Source organism: Peromyscus californicus, unplaced genomic scaffold (assembly GCF_007827085.1).
Source record: "Peromyscus californicus insignis strain IS unplaced genomic scaffold, ASM782708v3 Scaffold_19__1_contigs__length_69161282, whole genome shotgun sequence".
NCBI classification, from domain to species: Eukaryota; Metazoa; Chordata; class Mammalia; order Rodentia; family Cricetidae; genus Peromyscus; species Peromyscus californicus.
Window position 1 is genome coordinate 5,524,195 of NW_026294491.1, and position 19,043 is coordinate 5,543,237.

General features: G+C 50.4%; 1 protein-coding gene across 2 annotated transcripts in view; it reads left to right on the forward strand.

The window, feature by feature from the left end:
* Brpf3 (bromodomain and PHD finger containing 3) overlaps positions 1-13,806 on the forward strand; it is a 33,236-nt gene extending 19,430 nt beyond the window's left edge. Inside the window, exons 9-12 of one of the 2 annotated variants that reach the window (XM_052744426.1) lie at positions 2,138-2,235; positions 5,046-5,143; positions 10,834-10,988; positions 11,716-13,806. In XM_052744426.1, coding sequence (XP_052600386.1) covers positions 2,138-2,235; positions 5,046-5,143; positions 10,834-10,988; positions 11,716-11,899 — 535 coding nt within the window. In that variant the 3' untranslated portion in view covers positions 11,900-13,806. The remainder of the gene's footprint in view (positions 1-2,137; positions 2,236-5,045; positions 5,144-10,833; positions 10,989-11,715) is intronic. The other variant, XM_052744428.1, reaches the window with a different exon arrangement.
* The last annotated feature ends 5,237 nt before the right edge of the window (positions 13,807-19,043 follow it).

Here is a 19,043-nt window from a genome sequence, read left to right on the forward strand (position 1 = left end):
TCTGTGATACTAGACCTGAAAACACAAAGCCATTCCCAGAGTACATTTTGTGTGTGTGTGTGTGTGTGTGTGTGTGTGTGTGTGTGTGTGTGTGTGTGTGTGTATTTTCCACAGCACCACTTGGGCAGTCACTGGTCAGCATCACAGAGGTGATGAGACAAGCTGGCCTTGCCTTTACTCATCTCTCAGCTGCCTTGCCCTGCTTTTTTCTCCTGTGTCCTAAGATATCTCCAGGTTCAGGGTGTGAACTTAGAGAGACTTGTTGTGACATTACTAGTGTTTGCATCTACACGTCAGCCTCTCAAGTCTGTAGGCAGGTTTTGTAGGGTGAGTGCACTGGATCCTCCATATGAATTGGGTATTGCTGGTATTGTTTTCCAAACAGGTGCCAGCCTCGTTTACTGCAGGAATGTGAGTCATGGTTTGGGTTAAGCTGAGTTTTCTTAGCAAAAACTCAGTTCTGACTCAGTGAAATTGAGTACCACACTAAAGCCATTCCCACCCCTTGCTGCATTTTATCCCAGGGTCTTCTAAGCATTTTGGCTTTTTTGTAAAAATTGACTGGTCTTTTAACCATTTTTCTAGTTGAAAAATTATAGAACAGCAATATTTTTATTTATTCTTGAGACCCAGTCTTGCTATGTAACTCATCTAGTTTGAAACTCACTCTGTAGCCTCAAAAATCACAGCGCTCCATCTTCTGCCTCCCTAATACTGGGATTAAAAGTATGTGCCACCAGACTCCAGCAGTAAGGTTTTTTTAAAGTTTGATGGAGGTGGGGGTTCCCTGCCACAATTCTTGCCCAGAAGCTCTCAGCTCTAGATTGATCATTAAAACTGCATGAAGAGCTCTTTTAAAATCTCAGTGTCTTGGTGGCCTTGGTTCAGCTTTGGTTATCACTTCTTTTCCTTGTCTCTTGTATAGTTTACCTTTTCCTTCTTTCTTCTTTCCTTTTTTTTGAGACAAGGTCTCACTATATATCCCTGACTGGCCTAGAACTCGCTCTGTAGACCAGGCTGGCCTCAAACTCAGAGATCTTCCTTCCGAGTGCTGGGATTAAAGGCGTGTGCCACCATGCCCAGATTTAACTTCCTTTTAAAAAGTATTTTATTATAGGGTGGTGGCGGTAGCACAAGCCTTTAATCCCAGCACTCGGGAGGCAGAGGCAGGTGGATCTCTGAGTTCAAGGCCAGCCCGGTCTACAGAGTGAGTTCCAGGACAGCCAGGACTACACAGAGAAACCCTGTCTTGAAAAACAAAACAAAACGAAACCCCTGAAAGTATTTTATTGCATTTATGTGTGTGTTTATGTGTGCCTCCATGTTGGTAGAGGTCAGAGGACAACTTGTAGACGTTGGTACTCTTCCACCGTGTGGGTCTGGGGACTCAAACGCTTTTGCCCACTAAGCCATCTCACCCACCAGACTTCACCTCTCTGCTGTAGCCTTGTTTAAAGAAAGAAATTGCTCTCCTTTTTAGTTGGTAAAAAGAAAAAAGAAATCCTACCCAAGAAAGACTTTCACACACAAACCATTTGAAGTGAGAAGTGGGTTTCTTTTTCTTTTTCAATTTAAAAATGTCTCTGCTAATTCTGGAGAGAGGAGGCGCCTATTATAGAACATGCAGAAAAGAGGCGAGTTTTTGGACCTCAGAAATAAATTGGTTTCTGAAGATGAAGCATGTGGAACACAGAGTGCAGATTTGGACAGGTGAGGGGGCCTCCTTGTGGCCGGACTGTCCCTGAGAGGCTGAGTTGAGACTGGGTGATGATGGCCTTCTCTCTGTGTTAGTGTTCTTATGGTTTGGGGTTTTTGAGACAGGGTCTCATGGTGTAGACCAGGCTAGCTTGGAACTCACAGAGATCCACCTGCTTCTGCCTCTGGGATTGAAGGCGTGTGCCACCATTCCCAGCCCCACGGCCTTCCCTCTGAATGAAACGCTCCCCTGTGTAGGGGAAGCAGTCCCTCCTCGAGGATGGACTGGGTTTCTGGTCACACGTGCCATGGATGAACACTGGCCTGTCGAGTAGATGGAACCACTGTCTTTCCCTTTGTAGCTCCATGCCTTTAGAGATGGAAAAGCAGGAGTGGGCTTGTTTCCAATTAACTGCTCACATCAACGCTCTTCTGTGTGCAGTGGTCTGACACCTCCCAAACGCAGCCGTGGGAAGCCAGCCCTGTCGCGAGTGCCCTTCCTGGACGGTGTGAATGGAGACTCGGACCACAGTGGCTCAGGTGAGGAGACTGTTGAGGCAGAGCTGGGGCAACTGTTGAGGAGCAAGCCGTGGACAGGCTGCTGCAATGCAGGGCCCACAAGCTGGCTGTCAGTCTGCGAGGGGCCCCCACACAGACACTGGCTAGAGATCTGGCCTGCACTCCTGGGCCACCAACACTTTCTTTAAACTACCTTCAGTTGGTGTTGAATTTTGAGTTTATATTGTTGTGATGATGGTCATGACCAAAAGCAACTTGAGAGGAAGGCTTTCTTCTCCGTACAGCTTGTAGTCCATCCTGAAGGGCAGTCGGCCAGAACTGAAGCAGAGGCCATCCTACCCAAGCAGAACTGGGTACTAGCTTGCTCTCCAAGATTTGTTAGCCCACTTTCTTACACAGCCCCAGACCACATGCCCAGGGGTGGCATCAGCCACAGTGGGCTGCATCTTCCCATATCAATCTCTGATCAAGAAAATGTGCCACAAAACTTGCCCACGGGCCAGTGTAATAGAAGCATTTCTCAGTTGAGATTCCCTCCTCCCAGATGACTCTAGCTGGTGTCTAAGTTGAACAAAAACAAAACCCAGCTAGCCAGCACAATTTGAGTAGTTAGCACGTGCCCGTGGTAACAGAACTCCAGAAGGCTCTTAGGAAGGAAAGTCTGCGTTCCTCTCTGGAACATCAGCGGCTAGCTGTGGTTGTGGTTGTTGTTTTCAGAGCGATTTCACGTGTATCCAAGCTGAAACCTGTGTGTATGTTGGAGAGAGGTGTCGAGGGCCCGCCATTCCTTCTTTGTAGTTCCTAGTGTACCCTGGAAACGCTTGGCTTTCTCTCTCAGCTCCCCAGTGGCCCGTTGTATGGGAGGACTCTTCATTGGTTTCACTGCAGCCCTCCAAAGACAGACATTTAAAGTGTCTTCATCGTCAGGGCTGCGTTGAGCAGCCTACGTGTGCAGAGGTCACTTCATCCTTGGAACTGTGAGGTTGGAGGGAGGCTGTATTTATAGTTTCGGTTGGTGCTACCTGGCTGTGATCTCTAGAGTCGTCAGTGAGAACATGTGTCACTCAAGCCTCTAGCTTGTAGATCGTGCCTGTTTAGCCTAATTGAAATGAGGACAAGGCAGGGGTAACGGGGTGAGGCTGGGGGTGGTTCCCAGACGGAGCAGGTCCAGAGCAGCCTGCTTCTGAACATGGTTTTCGGTCACATGCACTCTGGATGGCCTGTCTCTGAAGTTTCCCTCTGATGCACAGGGCTGTTTCCCTGGTCCAGCCTCTCCCTTCTGCCATAGTGTCGCCCCTTTCCCAGTGTGTGTTGACGGGTGCATGCCTTTGAGTTCGTTACTTTGTAACTGTTTGCACTCAGATGACAGGTCTCGTGTCCAGATGGATTTGTACATCTAAGCTTGAAGCTAGGAAGTGGATCTGACACACTTTGTGCTTCTGGTGGTGACATTTTTTTTCCTGCTTTTTAAACCCCCATACTAGAAACGATGCCAAAGGATATTTAAAAAGAATTGCACTCCCATAGCTTCGCCATCGGAACACAGCTGTCTCCATCCCTGTGCTGCTTCCGTTTCTTTTAGGCACATTTTAACAAGTGCAGATCCAACACGCACACTTCTGTACTCATCAGTTTTTGCTCGGATACTTTTTTCTTTGTTGGCTCATGATCTTTCTGTGCTGTTGTGTTACTGGAACCATCTATCTTAACAACCAGTGCTTTGCGATTGACTTGTGTGTTCTAGTGGACACTGGGTTAACTCCAGCTTTCAACATACAGAATATAATAAATGCACATTTTTGCCCAAAATCCTTTTGTTACCTTTCTTATAATAAATTGCCAAAGAAGAAGTTTACTGGAGCAGATGGTTCATACATTTATTTTAATGCTCCTGGCACATTGCACATAATTGCATTCCAAAGGGCTGGACTGGTCTACGGTTTCTCCGGTGTGTGGCTGCACTGGTTTCTCCTCAGCCTTCCTCAGTGTTAGGTTTTATCCGTTCACTGTTAGTGTTCTTCACTCACTGGTGTCGCAACAGCACCTTCCTTCTTAATTAGGAATGATACATCACTCCTCTCAGATTTGACCCCTTTCCTTAGCCAAGTGAACGGTCACGTAGGGTCACCAAAGACCTGCCAACCTGCTTGGCTGGCTTTGTTGGTTTGTGGTGCAGCCAGGTGCTTGGATGGCCCGCTGTGGCCTGGTCAGAAAAATGTTCAGCAAATGGTTCTGTTGGGATGTACTTCTTGGCACTTTTACCCTATGAAGCATCCATGAAAACGACTCCCCACTCGGGTGCAGACAGCATCATGTCCGCTCAAGCTGGGGGAAGGCCCTTCTCCTAAGAGGCCCTGGAGATGAAGCCCTTATATTTTGTCAGGGAAGCAGTTCCAGAATTCAGGTTCAGAGGTTGCTAAACCATAGCTGCCTGTTTTTATGTGGCTCATGAGCTAAGAATGGTTTTACATCTTAAGTTATGAAAAGAATGGTATTTTATAACATGAAAATCGTATGAAATTCAAATTTCAGTCTCAGAAACACTAGTTTTATTGGTGAGTAGAGATAGTCATTCATTTGGACTCTGTTTCCCTGCTACAGCCGCAGAGACCACGTAGCTCCTAAAAGGATGAAATGTTTACTCTGGCCATTTAGAGGGTTAGTTTGCTGACACCTGACCCAGTCCAAGAACTCCTGAGGAAAAGGAAGGGTGGAGTGGTGTTGCTGGCTCGGTCCTGGGCTGCCCCAGTTAGATGGAAGCCACAGGCAGACTTTGGGGCATCATGCCAAGTCCCCTTTGGGCTCTGTCTCCTCCCCTCCCCCACCCCCAGGCAGAAGCCTCCTGATGCCCTTTGAAGACCGCGGAGACCTGGAGCCCCTGGAGCTGGTGTGGGCCAAGTGCCGAGGCTACCCCTCCTACCCTGCCTTGGTGAGTCTGCCCCAGACGACACCCTTCTGTCCCCTCTTCCCCCCGGTGGCTCTGGCCCCTGCCTTGCCTTGGGGGACTATCCGATTGGATCGAGCTGGCAGAGTGTGATGGGAGTCAGGGCACCTTTAGCTGCAGAGGGCTGGGGGCTTTACCGTAGCTTTCCCGGGGCAAACCAGCAAGCCTCCCCTCCCCCTCCACAAGGACAAAGGCTCCAGGTGTTCAGAAACCAGGTTCTCAGGGCTTCCTTAGCATTGTTCATTTGCTTCTGTGGAGGAGGAACATTGCCTAGTGGAGTTTTAAAATGCTGCTAATAATGCTTAGCTGTGTTAGTAAACATCTGCCATACTAAATCCTTGGAATGCCAGGGGCAGAGTGGTTGATCTTGTTTCGTAGGGAGGAGAGCAGGGTCTGTCAGCCACTGTCAGCCAGCTAATATTAGCAGCAGGGTCGGAATTGGATTCCGGAGCTCAAAATGTGATGTAAAGCCTTTGTTTTGAGCCACCTGTCCTGTCCTCTCGGGACTGCACTCAGCCCCTTCCCCATGCATCAGTGTGCACATGAGGCAGTACCGCCTTTACCCTTCCCACGTCACAGCGTACCGTGAACATGCCCGTCTCACATGATGGCCTTGTTAGTGATGACATCATCCCTCGGTTGATCTCGTGTACCACGCTTGGACCATTCCCTACTTCCCCGGTTAGATTTACCTTTCACTGTTGTCAGTGAACAGCTTAGCTTTATCTTGGCTCACAATTGTGATTGTTTCTTAGGAGTGCCCACTAGGGCTAACATCTATACAGAATTCTGGCACAAGTTGCCAAACTGCCCGGAAATTAGTTCTGGTTTATACTCCCACTAGTAGTGGCTAACAACTATTTACCACCTTGGCTGTAGTCTCCTAAGACTGTCCCAGACTGGGAGCCACAGGCCCTGAAGACGGCACCCACTGGGGTCCTTTGGGTCTTCTAAGACTCATCTGGGAGATTTTAGGGCGTACAAAGTCAGCTCCACCTGAGAACACCTGACGAGCCTTCCAGAGCCTGGGCTGAGGCATCAGCGTTCTCAGACGTTTCTTAGGGTCTGTAGCTCTGGTGGGAACCATGCTCTCACATGCACAGCTCTGGGCTTTCCCCAGCCCTGCCTCTCTGTGACTCTTGAGCCCAACAGCAGCCTCCTAAGATAAGGCAGGAACCCTGTCTCAGTGATGTCATACCACCTCCTGGAGCCATATTGGTTTGTTTTACCTACCTTGTTCCCCCTTACTACGGCAGGTGTGGAAAATCCACACTGGTCCAGTATCTGGAGACACTGAACTGGAAGGCCTATAAAAATGAGACCACAGCTTAGTCATTAAGGAAGCAATTAATGCTGGCAGGTTTGGAGTGGTTTTGGTTTTGGGTTTTTGTTTTGGGTTTTTTTTTTGGTTTTTCGAGACAGGGTTTCTCTGTGTAGTTTTGGTGCCTGTCCTGGATCTCACTCTGGAGCCCAGGCTGGCCTCGAACTCACAGGGATCCGCCTGCCTCTGCCTCCCGAGTGCTGGAATTAAAGGAATATGCCACCACTGCCCGGCTGTTTTTTGTTTTTTTTTATTGCTGTTGTTTTTAAACTTCACAATGCAACAGTGACATCCAAAACTAGTCTTTAGAATATAAACAAACAGAACACTGGGACATGGTGGTACATGCCATTAATCCCAGCATAGGCAGGTAGATTTCATTGAGTTTGAGGCCAGTCTACAGAGTTCCAGGTCAGTTAGGGTTACATAGTGAGACCCTGTCTCCCCCCCCAAAAAAGGAAAGAAACAAAAAAAGAAAGACTACGAGGAAGAAATTCAATCACCACCTGAACACAACCTGTGTTTTTATTTTGGTGCATGCCCTGCGGCCCTTTTCCTGTGCATGTAGATTTTGCATGTTATGCTGTATTTTATCTTTTTAAAATAAACGTGGAGGGGGGGTGTTTTGGAAAAACAGAAAACAATGCAAACCACCCCTTTCTAGCATGTTGACTACATATTTGTACTGTTCCCTTTATCACTGTTCATGTACTACAGTTGTGATCATGTACAGTTGTGACGGTGTGTGCACTCTGACTGTATGGTATGTTGAGCCTTCCCACGAGCTTCCTGTCTGTGCTCTGTAAACCTGCGTCCTGTTCAGTGAGTGAATGGACCGTTACCGTCTTGGGGTGTGAAAGCCGTCTTCAGGTGTCGACTCACCCTCCCTGCTCTTGCCCCCAGCAGGTCTTCACAGTCCGTTCTTGATAACCAGCATGTGCAAGTGGAACAGAGTAACCCCACTGTTTCTTGGGTAGCTGAGGAAGCTTAGGGCCGGGTCTGTTTCCCCTAACATCTTCAGTTCAGTTCCAGGAAGAGTGACAGGCTGGAGGTGGTTTTGACCACTACGTAGCTGGTGGGTGGGCTAGAGGTCGGTTGTTCTTAGAGTCTTTACATTTTTTATTTTAGATTTATTCATGTGAATGTATATGAGTATTTTGCTTATATGTATGTATGTATGTATGTATGTGCGCCACGTACATGTCTGGTGCCCGAGGAGATCAGAAAGTGTCAGAGTCTCCTGGAACTCGAGTTCCAGATGGTTGTGAGCCACCCTGTGGGTACCAGGAGCTGAACTTGGGTCCTCTGGAAGAGCAGCCAGTGCTCCTACTGCTGAGCTGTCTCTCGGAGCCTTAGAGTGAACTCTTAACCAGACCACCTGCATTCAGCTGTTTGTCTTGGGGGACATGGGGTGCTGGCAGATGCCCAAGAGTGTGAGAGCAGTTTGTTATGAGAGGAGATCCCCGGGGACAGGGCATAGGAATTAAGATTGCTCTGTCTCTAGAGGGCTGCTTCCTCTGTCAGTTTCCAAGTCTCTCTGGCCTTTGTGCACAGAGAGAGGTTATGAGCCAGCTGCTCTGGATGTGGGGGCTGTGTTGGAGGCTGCCTGGAGCACAGGCCTAATGGTCTTTGTGAGCCGAGGTGGAGTGCCATCCTTCTGTGCTTGTGCTTCCCTCTGTCTGCTGCAGCCTGTCAGAGATTGAAGTGAGATGGTGTGTGGATAGTTAGGAGCCCTGGGAACAGAAAGTGTTCCACAGACTAGGAGAGCTGCTGTGATGCTCTCCTGCTCACTGGAGAGCTGTGCTGTGATGCTCTCCTGCTCACTGGAGAGCTGCTGTGATGCTCTCCTGCTCACTGGAGAGCTGCTGTGATGCTCTCCTGCTCACTGGGGAGCTGCTGTGATGCTCTCCTGCTCACTGGAGAGCTGCTGTGATGCTCTCCTGCTCACTGGAGAGCTGTGCTGTGCTGTTCTCCTGCTCACTGGAGAGCTGCTGTGATGCTCTCCTGCTCACTGGAGAGCTGCTGTGATGTTCCCCTGCTCACTGGAGAGCTGCTGTGCTGTTCTCCTGCTCACTGGAGAGCTGCTGTGCTGTTCTCCTGCTCACTGGAGAGCTGCTGTGATGCTCTCCTGCTCACTGGAGAGCTGCTGTGATGTTCTTCTGCTCACTGGAGAGCTGTGCTGTGATGTTCTCTTGCTCACTGGAGAGCTGCTGTGCTGTTCTCCTGCTCACTGGAGAGCTGCTGTGATGTTCTCCTGCTCACTGGAGAGCTGTGCTGTGATGTTCTCTTGCTCACTGGAGAGCTGCTGTGCTGTTCTCCTGCTCACTGGAGAGCTGTGCTGTGCTGTTCTCCTGCTCACTGGAGAGCTGCTGCGATGCTCTCCTGCTCACTGGAGAGCTGCTGTGATGCTCTCCTGCTCACTGGAGAGCTGCTGTGATGCTCTCCTGCTCACTGGAGAGCTGTGCTGTGATGTTCTCCTGCTCACTGGAGAGCTGTGCTGTGATGCTCTCCTGCTCACTGGAGAGCTGCTGTGATGTTCTTCTGCTCACTGGAGAGCTGCTGTGATGCTCTCCTGCTCACTGGAGAGCTGCTGTGATGTTCTCCTGCTCACTGGAGAGCTGCTGTGATGCTCTCCTGCTCACTGGGGAGTTGTGCTGTGATGATGTTCTCCTGCTCACTGGGGAGCTGCTGTGATGTTCTCCTGCTCACTGGAGAGCTGTGCTGTGCTGTTCTCCTGCTCACTGGAGAGCTGCTGTGATGATGTTCTCCTGCTCACTGGAGAGCTGCTGTGATGCTCTCCTGCTCACTGGAGAGCTGCTGTGCTGTTCTCCTGCTCACTGGAGAGCTGCTGTGCTGTTCTCCTGCTCACTGGAGAGCTGTGCTGTGATGCTCTCCTGCTCACTGGAGAGCTGCTGTGCTGTTCTCCTGCTCACTGGAGAGCTGCTGTGCTGTTCTCCTGCTCACTGGAGAGCTGCTGTGCTGTTCTCCTGCTCACTGGAGAGCTGCTGTGCTGTTCTCCTGCTCACTGGAGAGCTGTGCTGTGATGTTCTTCTGCTCACTGGAGAGCTGTGCTGTGATGTTCTTCTGCTCACTGGGGAGCTGTGATGTTCTCCTGCTCACTGGAGAGCTGCTGTGATGCTCTCCTGCTCACTGGGGAGCTGTGATGTTCTCCTGCTCACTGGAGAGCTGCTGTGATGCTCTCCTGCTCACTGGGGAGCTGTGATGTTCTCCTGCTCACTGGAGAGCTGTGCTGTGATGTTCTTCTGCTCACTGGGGAGCTGTGCTGTGCTGTTCTCCTGCTCACTGGAGAGCTGTGCTGTGATGTTCTCCTGCTCACTGGAGAGCTGTGCTGTGCTGTTCTCCTGCTCACTGGAGAGCTGTGCTGTGCTGTTCTCCTGCTCACTGGAGAGCTGTGCTGTGATGTTCTCCTGCTCACTGGAGAGCTGTGCTGTGCTGTTCTCCTGCTCACTGGAGAGCTGTGCTGTGATGCTCTCCTGCTCACTGGAGAGCTGTGCTGTGATGTTCTCCTGCTCACTGGAGAGCTGTGCTGTGATGCTCTCCTGCTCACTGGAGAGCTGTGATGTTCTCCTGCTCACTGGAGAGCTGCTGCTGCCTAGAAGATTAGTGCTTTGTATTTCCCTTAAACCGGAGCCTTTCAGCTGTCTTTCTGTCTCTTCTCCAATCTTACCACAGAGGTATCTGGCCCTACGCCCGTTGGGAAGGTGCGTAGCCAGAGGCTGTTACACAGAATCAAAAGTGTTGGCCTTCTTGCCGGGCTGAGCTTTCTGCATAGTGAGAACCTAGGTGCCCGATGGGGCAAGGCCCTGAGTACTGGAGGTGAGCTGCAAAGGGGACAGAGACCAACATGGTAGCAGCCTGTAGGCATTTTCTTTCTTTTTTTTTTTTTTAATTTGGTTTTTCGAGACAGTGTTTCTCTGTGTAGTTTTGGTGCCTGTCCTGGAACTCGCTCTGTAGCCCAGGCTGGCCTCGAACTCACAGAGATCCGCCTGCCTCTGCCTTCTGCATGCTGGGATTAAAGGCGTGCGCCACCACCGCCCGCCCTGTAGTCCTTTTCTGAGACACTGTAAGGAGAGGGCTTGCCTCTCTGGCTTGGACCTCCGAATTGCCTGCTCAGTCCTACTCAGTCTACCAATCAAGTTCTTTCATCCAGAGGATTGTTTGGACGAGGCTGGGGAGAGGGTAGGACAGTGGACTGGGGCACAGTCCAGATTTCTGTTTTGAGGTGCAGAGGATCACATGCCAGCCCCTCCATCACCTGGTTGGGTGCTTAGGTTTCCAGTGCCTTGATGGCCATCCTCCCCTGCTCAGAGCCTGTCTCCTTTTCTGCCTCCAGATCATCGATCCCAAGATGCCCCGGGAGGGCCTCCTGCACAATGGTGTCCCCATCCCTGTCCCTCCACTGGACGTGCTGAAGCTGGGCGAGCAGAAGCAGGCAGAGGCTGGAGAGAAGCTCTTCCTTGTCCTCTTCTTTGACAACAAACGCACCTGGTAAGTGGCGCAGCTGCCGCAGGACCCTTGCCAGGGTGCAGGCTCCACCCCGTGTGAGGAGGCAGCTTCAGCTGGCCCATGCTGCTGGCCCATGGTCGCTGGTCCTAATGACACTACCTGACGGTGCTTAGAGTCAGGGTGGAGTGGGCCTCCTTGGGGAGCTCCTCAAGAGGAGCCTTTCACCAGGTAGCCCAGAAAGCCACAGGAGAGAGGCCGCAGCCCCAGGCAGTGGGGAAAGTCCAGCTTCAGCACACTTCGAGTAGAGGCCTCAGCTCTTCTCTGTAGAGCTGGGGAGAGGTGTTGGGAATTGAGGATCTCTGCACCCTTACGCCAACAGTCACTGAATGCCACCTGTTCCCTGGGACAGGCCTGACCTCGGGTGGGCAGCTCTCATGGTAGCCAGTTACTGGAACGGGCCTAAACCGAAAGCTGAACACAGACCTCGCCAGCTGAGGGAGTCTGGGCAATGTGGTGTCCTTCACGAGGGGCTTGGTGGCCAGTGGCTAACAAGTGCTGTCCCCCTGGCTCCGTGTAAAAAGGAGGCAGAATTGCTGGTAACAGAAACGCCCCAGGGCAGGGCTCAAGCCTGCGGGGTTACCAAGTCTGTCTGCTGGATAACAGTTGGGGCTCCCTGTCTTCCCCTTGATCTTGCTGGACCTGGTAGCTGGGCCCAGAGGAGCCCTGTGGCGTCTCCTGCAGCCGCAGCTCAGCTCTGCTTGTATTTCAGGCAGTGGCTTCCAAGGGACAAAGTCCTGCCTCTGGGTGTGGAGGACACCGTGGACAAACTCAAGATGTTGGAAGGCCGCAAGACCAGCATCCGCAAGTCTGTGCAGGTGGCCTATGACCGTGCGATGATCCACCTGAGCCGAGTACGTGGACCCCACTCCTTCGTCACTTCCAGCTACCTGTGAGAGTGGAACTGGGCCTGTGTCTGCCTGCTTTGCCTCTCTTCTGCCCCTGAGGCACGAGAAGCCTCTTCTGCCCTTGCCAAGTGTCTGGCCGGCAGCTTCTCTCTCATGGCAGGCCCTGACTGGACTGGGTCTCCAAGGGCAAGGCCCAGTATTGACCAATCATGTGGTTCCCCTGGAGGGCCGCTGTGTGCCAAAAACTCCCACCCGAGGTCCCTGGGGATATTCCCCCGAAGAACCACTTAGAAGCAGAAACAGCTGAGAGTCTTGGCCAGCCAGGGAGGTGGACCTGGCCCACAGGGCAGGAGGTCCTAGGCTGCTTTTCTGGGGCCAACTGCTCCTCCATGCCTCTCCCAGCTAACCATACCTCAGGGCAGGCAAGGTTCTGACACTGATCCCAGAGATGTGCCAGGGTCCCTCGGGAACCCACTGAGCTCCCCTTCCCCCCACATCACCCATCCTCACCCAGCCCAGGCTCTCCTTCCCACATTGCCCTCCTTTCTCCCTCGTGCCAAACTGACAGCAGCATCACCAAATTGATCTTTTTCTTTGCCCATGCCCTTCCTGGCCAGCTGCTATGTTCGGTAGGTGTCTACAGGCGCCCGAGCCCCAGGTAGACCCCTCCCACACCCACAGACTTCCACTTGGACTGCCGACATGCCTTGCCCAGCCGCACGCGCATGCCCTGTGGAGGGAGTGGGCTTCCTGCCCTCCCTCCGTCTTGCAGAGGGGTGCTGAGGGTGGGACCCTGCCCGTGCACCCGGCTGGATGGGTACTGAGGGTGGCACATGCCCTTCTCGTGGGCTTCTCTCTTCCTGCAGCAGACATAAGCCTTATTGCATCCCGTCACCGCAGGGGGCATGGGCTGCCCTCCAGCACCCTCCCCTCCCCTGGCTCTGCTGCTCCTGCTTCCCAGAGCCTTTTTCTTTCATGCCCGGCCTTCAACCCCTCCTCACCTTCACCTCCTCGCCTCCTCCCTCCCCTCCAAAAGGAAGGAAGACAAACTGTGAATGAGGAATGCTGACTGACTAAGCAACGCAACTTTGAGAGGCTTCTGCTCTTGACATTTCTTTTCACCTCTTAAGCACCAAAGCCGCAGGCGGGTTTGCGGACCGCTGATTGCCATGTTGATTTCTACCTTGATGTTATTTTTAATTGTTTTAAATTTTTCATAGGGGAGTTTTGGGCAAAAAAAAAAAAAGTCCCTAGGGAGATCACTGCCATTTTTACATACTCAAACTTTTTAAAATACAGCCAACCACCAACTTGTTACACATTTGGGACATGAGCCAGAGTTTAAAAGGGAACCAACAAAACTCACAGAGAGGGCGGGATTCCGTCCAGTAAACAGCACAGCAACAGCTGGGACAGGACGGGTGTACATAACTGTAAGATACTGTCGTAAGTTATTCAGGCCTATACTCTCCATTATCGGGGTCCTCCACTGTGCAGCCACGCAGTGTGGTCTAGTTAGAGGAGCCGACGCGTCCCCCTCTCCCTAGGTAGTTGGTCAGCTGTGGACTCTGTGACCCTTGTCTAAACCTGTGTTGTACGATCTCGGGGCTTTCTCCCCCTCCCCCCTCCCCCAACACTATCTTCTATTTTTCAGTCTCTGAGTCTTTCCCTCTCTCTGAGTCCCATCTAAGAACTGGTCTTTTAGAACAGGGTGCGGCTCAGATCCTGCTGTGGCATGGGGCCTCGCGCCTCTGTCGCGTCTGCTGTGAAGCACACGATGCTCTATTTATTGTAGAAAGTGACTTTATTTGCCTTCTAGAATTGTTTATAACAGATGGTTATAAGAGAGGTAATAAACAGAAAAGTCTATGCCTGTAAAGAATACGAGAGTTAATTTTACCTACTATAATATGACCTCTTATTTTCTCTCTGAGAAATAAATGTTCTAATGGGCAGTGGTTTTCTGTGCTGTGTTTGGTTTCTTTGGTGGGTGGGGCCTCCTATCCTGACTCCACCCACCTCTCTGAAGGCAGGGTCAGTAAGAACGGGCTTGTCTGTCCTTTGGATCCCACAGGTGAGTGTGAGGACCTGACTGGGAGCTGAGGATGGTCCTGAGGGTTGCCACGCCTCCCGTTACCTTCTCTGGCCGAGGTCCTTTTTGTGCTGGAGAAGTGGCTCCATTGGCATCCTGGCACCCCTTCAGCACGCTCACCAGACTGGAGACTAGAAAGATCAAGCCTCCTTTGCCATCCCTTCTGTAGTTGAGCAACTGGGGCACAGAGACTGGTACCGGAGAGGAGGAAGGGGCTGGAAGAGCCGAAGGAACAGTTGCTGAGGGGGAAGGAGTGGGAGGTTGGAATGGCGGGGGTTCATTGGCAGGGTCTGGAGTAGCAGTGAGGGGTTCCTCTGGTTCAGGTTGCATAGCTAGGAGCATATGGGCAGGGAATAGGAATCAAGGAGAGGGTTTGGAGCCCAGATAGAAAAAGGCCTGGATATAAGGTAACTCTTTCCATTTGCCCATTCGCTGACAGAAATTAGATAAGTCCCGTAAAATATCGGGGTCCAGCGAGCCATTAGGTGGCCACTTTTTTTCCTTTTTTTTTTTTAATGCTTCTATGCACTTTATTTCTCATGTGTTTAATTAATCCTTTTTTTAAAGCTTGAGGACCATTTTATTTATTTTTATTTTTTTTTTATGCCAAATGCTGTTTATTGAAAGAGGGAAGAGGTCAATCTTAAATACAGGCTTACAGCACAATGGGAGAACCCCAGAGGGCAGAAGTTCACTACAGATGTTTTACAATCTTGCATTTAAGCTGTTACCGCCCATTATGCAGGATACATAGACAAGGAACTTTCCTTAAGCATTCAGGAGGGTGAAACCCGGCAGGGAATTAGCATAGGGAGGATATCAAGGTCAAGGTCAGCAAGCAAGGCAACAGTTACCCAAAACAGGGGCCGGGGCCCTACGGGTCCCCCTTTTACTAAAAAATGAGCTCTGACTTAGGTTGCGTGGGACGTCAGCAGGTCTAGATGGCCATTTTTATTGTTATCTAAGGAATATTTAGGCCATTTTTTAGTTGCAGGGGCAGATAAGCTTAGAGATCTGTAAGTAGGGCATTAAGCTGATAGGTTTGAAGGTTTCCAAAAGGTATCCCAGAGGAGATGTAGGGCTAAATATCTTAGGCGTCCCAGAGATTAAGCAAGGATCAATAATGGCACAGATTGCTCAGTATTCCATTGAGCAAAGACCGAGGTCTGGGTTGGTAGCCTGAGGATGAGGATCCGAGAGACGAGGAATGAATGAAAATGAGGCCTCAGACCAAAGTTGTGGGGAATGGCGGGTGATAGTCTGCGATGAGGGCCGACTGTAGCCGTTAAAGACCGTGGACAGGGGTACCCCCACTTCCAAGGACACCAGGGGAATGCTGGACAATCAGCAGTCATTCCCACGGGTCCAGGGAACTGTTTACGCTGACTGGTACAGGGAAAACTCACCAATCAAGTAGCCAGTGTTGTGCAAAGCGATCTGACAGCCGGGCAGCTGGAAAGTGGGCAGTAGTTGTAGATGAACCAGCCTTGGTTCAGGATCCCCTGCTGAGAAGGCCTGTCATGGCACCAATGTTATTTGTCTTGTGTTATTTACCAGGTGCGAGAAGACACGAGGTACAGTGGAACCCACTATAAGAGTTTTTATTAGGGAAGGGAAAGGGTAGAGGCGTCTAGGCCTACCAAAAAGAAAGGTGCGGGGTGGGTGGGGGAGGAGAGAGAGAGAGGTATATCCTGTCAGGCAGAGTGCTGACCAGGAAGTGATGCCAGTCCATAAAGCTTTCCTCCGGTGAGACTCCACCTCCTAAAGGTTCCATGACTGCTCCATGGTATGGTTAAGGAGAAGGTTTTTATTGTAGATGAGGTGGAGAACAGGCAGAGACGTCTGGAAGAGTCCAGAGTAGAGAGAGAAAAGTAGACTGAACGTGGCCAGCAGACTGGACTTGGCCATGAGAAGCAGGAGCAGAGAGGGAGGGCGTCAGAAGCCCACTAGGGTTACAAGGAGAATGAGTAGCTGCAGGGAGGGAAGCCCAGGCACTGGGCAGTTTAGGTAGGGGAGAAGGTGTGTAACAGGTACTTGTGAGAATGAGGGAACCTGGAGGCCAGCATGCACTTTGGTGTGCTGATAGACACTACAGCCATTTGTCCCTTCTGCCTTTTGGAATTTTGAGAAATGGAGTTTCCTTTGGACCTGACGTTGTCGAGCCTGAGAACAAGTGTTTAAACACATAAGCTGGTGGGGACATTTCACATTCAAACTATGACATGGGCCGCAGACCAGATTCCATTCCACATGCAAATATCAAGGAATGAGTCAACAAATGACCATATAATTCTTTGCTAGTATGGCAAGTTCCTGTCTCTGCTTTTTGGGTAGAACTGTCCGCGTCAAGGACGAGAGGTCACTCACCTTAGGTGGACGTATCACTTTTGAGGCTAAGTCTGGAATTGTTTCAGACGCAGCTTTACAAGGAGTATCTAAGATACACCAGCTATACAGCTTGAGTCTCTATAAATTTTTACTAGTGGATCCAGCTGTGAAACCTCCACCCAGGTCAAAATACAGAACATTTCCATTGCCTTCCTGATCGCTACTCTGCTTCACGGGGACTGCCTTTTGGGGAATTCCATGTGCATGGACTCGTGCGCCACGTGCATTTCCACGTCTGGCTTCTCATTCAGCTTTGTGTTTCTGAGTCGGTCCTGTGGTTCATATAGCCATTTGCTCTCACTGCTGAGTGGAATTTCATTATACGAACACTGTGTGTGTGTCCATTCTGCTGATGGACAGGGGCGTTTCCAGTTTGGGCACTGGAAATAACTCTGCTAGGAATGCTTTTACTTTTCCCATAGCCTGCCCCCATGTTCATGTGTGATTATTATTATCTTTCTAAGGCGCAGCCTCACTCTATGGCCCTGGCTGCCTAAGATCTGCCTGTCTCTGCCTCCCAAGTGCTAGGATTAGAGCGTGTGCTGACATGACTGGCCGTCACACGTGTTATTTGATGGGCACAGTGGCCATTTCCCTTTGCTGTGACCCCAGGGGTGACCTGCTCCATCATGAGTTGGATACAGTTTGACTTGAATAGATTTTGCCCTCATCCCCCGAGTCATCCAATGTGTGCTCCCAAGGTGGTGTGAGTCCACAGTAGCTCCAGACCTGCCCGCCCATCCCAACACTCACGCTGTGACACCACAGACCTGCTTCCTAGCTGCTTTCAAAAAGCTCATAGTTGCAGGAAGGATGATTGTCACCTGGGAACCCTGACTAGGGAGGGGAGGGAAGGAGGAGGAGGGGAGGGAGAGCTGCCCTGGAGGTGGGTTCCTGCAGGTTCAGTCTAGAGGCATGTCTCACCTGGCTGTGAGAGGAGTGTCTTGCAGGACTGAAATGCCACTCAGATCCCCACACCAATTTTTTGTAAAATAGGTCACAGGAGCAGTTCAGAGTAGTACAGTAACCCTTGTCTACATCTCATCTGTGCCGCTGGGCTCTGGAGGACACCAGCCTCCAGCACTTCTGTCCTCAGGCCTCCTGGTGATGAACAATAGAGATGGCACCCCCTTAGCCTTATGTCCAGATCTTTCCTTGGCCAGAGGCCGATGCCTGAAGTTCTACCATTGGCAGATGTCCTGTTGACTGTTACGTGGCTGTGAAGACACACCCTGACCAGGGCAGCTCATAGTTTTGGTTGTGAGCCTAGCTTTTGATGGCTGAGCCATCTCTCCAGCCCTTGTTTGTTTGTTGTTTTTGTTTTGCTTTTTGAGGTAGGTTTTCTCTGTGTAGCCCTTGCTGTAGTCCTGGCTGTCCTGGAACTCCCTCTGTAGACCAGGCTGGTCTCAAATTCCAGAATCTACCTGTCTTCCTCTGAGTGCTGGGATGAAAGGCATGCACCACCACGCCCAGGCAAGGCAACTCTTATAAGAAAGTATTTAATCAGGGGGCTTGCTTACAGTTTCAGAGAATTAGTCCATGATCATGGCAGGCAGCAGACAGGCAGTAGCTCAGAGCTTCACATCCTGATCCGTAGGAAGCAGGCAGAGAGAGTGTGTCAGATGTGGGCTTTTGAAACCTCAAAGCCCACTCCCAGTGACAGGACATGTCTCCAACAAGGCTACATTTCCCGATTCTTCCCCAACAGTTCGACTAGCTGGTGACCAAGCAGTCAAATATCTGAGCCTATGGGGCCATTTTCATTCAGAACTCTGTTGTTGGGGGTTTTTAGTCTTTTGGGGGGGCCCACCACCCAGCTCCCAAAAAAGTCACACACATGGAGGCTTATTCTTAATTATGAATTCCTGGCCTTAGCTTGGCTTAGTCCCTAGCCAGCTTTTCTTAACTTATCTACCTTTTGCCTCTGGGCTTTTCCCATTCTCTTACTTCCGTAAATCTTACTCTTACTCCGTGGCTTGCTGGTTGTGTGGCTGGGTGGCTGGCTCCTGGAGTCTTTTACCTTCTCCAGCTCCTAGATCTCTCCTCCCAGTTTTCTCCTTCTATACATTCTCTCTGCCTGCCAGCCCCGCCTATCCTTTCTCCTGCCTTGCTATTGGCCATTCGGTTCTCTGCCAGCCCCGCCTATCCTTTCTCCTGCCTTGCTATTGGCCATTCGGTTCTTTATTAGACCATCAGGTGTTTTACACAAGCAAAGTAACACAGCTTTACAGAATTAAGCAAATGCAACATAAACAAAACTAACACACCTGAAAATAATATTCTACTACATTTCCCCTTTTTGTCTAAATAAAAATGAATGGTTTTTAACTTAAACATACTAAGACTATGTACAATAACAGTTACCAAGTAAGGATTACATTCACAATATTCTGCCTATTTGTAGCTAGCATATTCAGAGGAAAAAAAATGCATTATCTATCCTATCTTGGTGAATCCAAAATTTTACACCTAATTTACTTTCTATCATAACTAAGGAAAACTGCAACTATAACTATCTAGTCTTCAACTCCATCAAAGACCCAGAAGGACGTAATGTTATCTAACAACAGAGACATTTGGCTGCTTGAACAGTCACCCAAAGTTCCTCTGCAACATTGGAGCATCCATCTTCAGCCTACAGGTCCAGAATATCTGTCAGACTTTTCAGTGAAACAGGAATTTTGAAAGGCATGTCCTGCCTTGTTTTGGCAA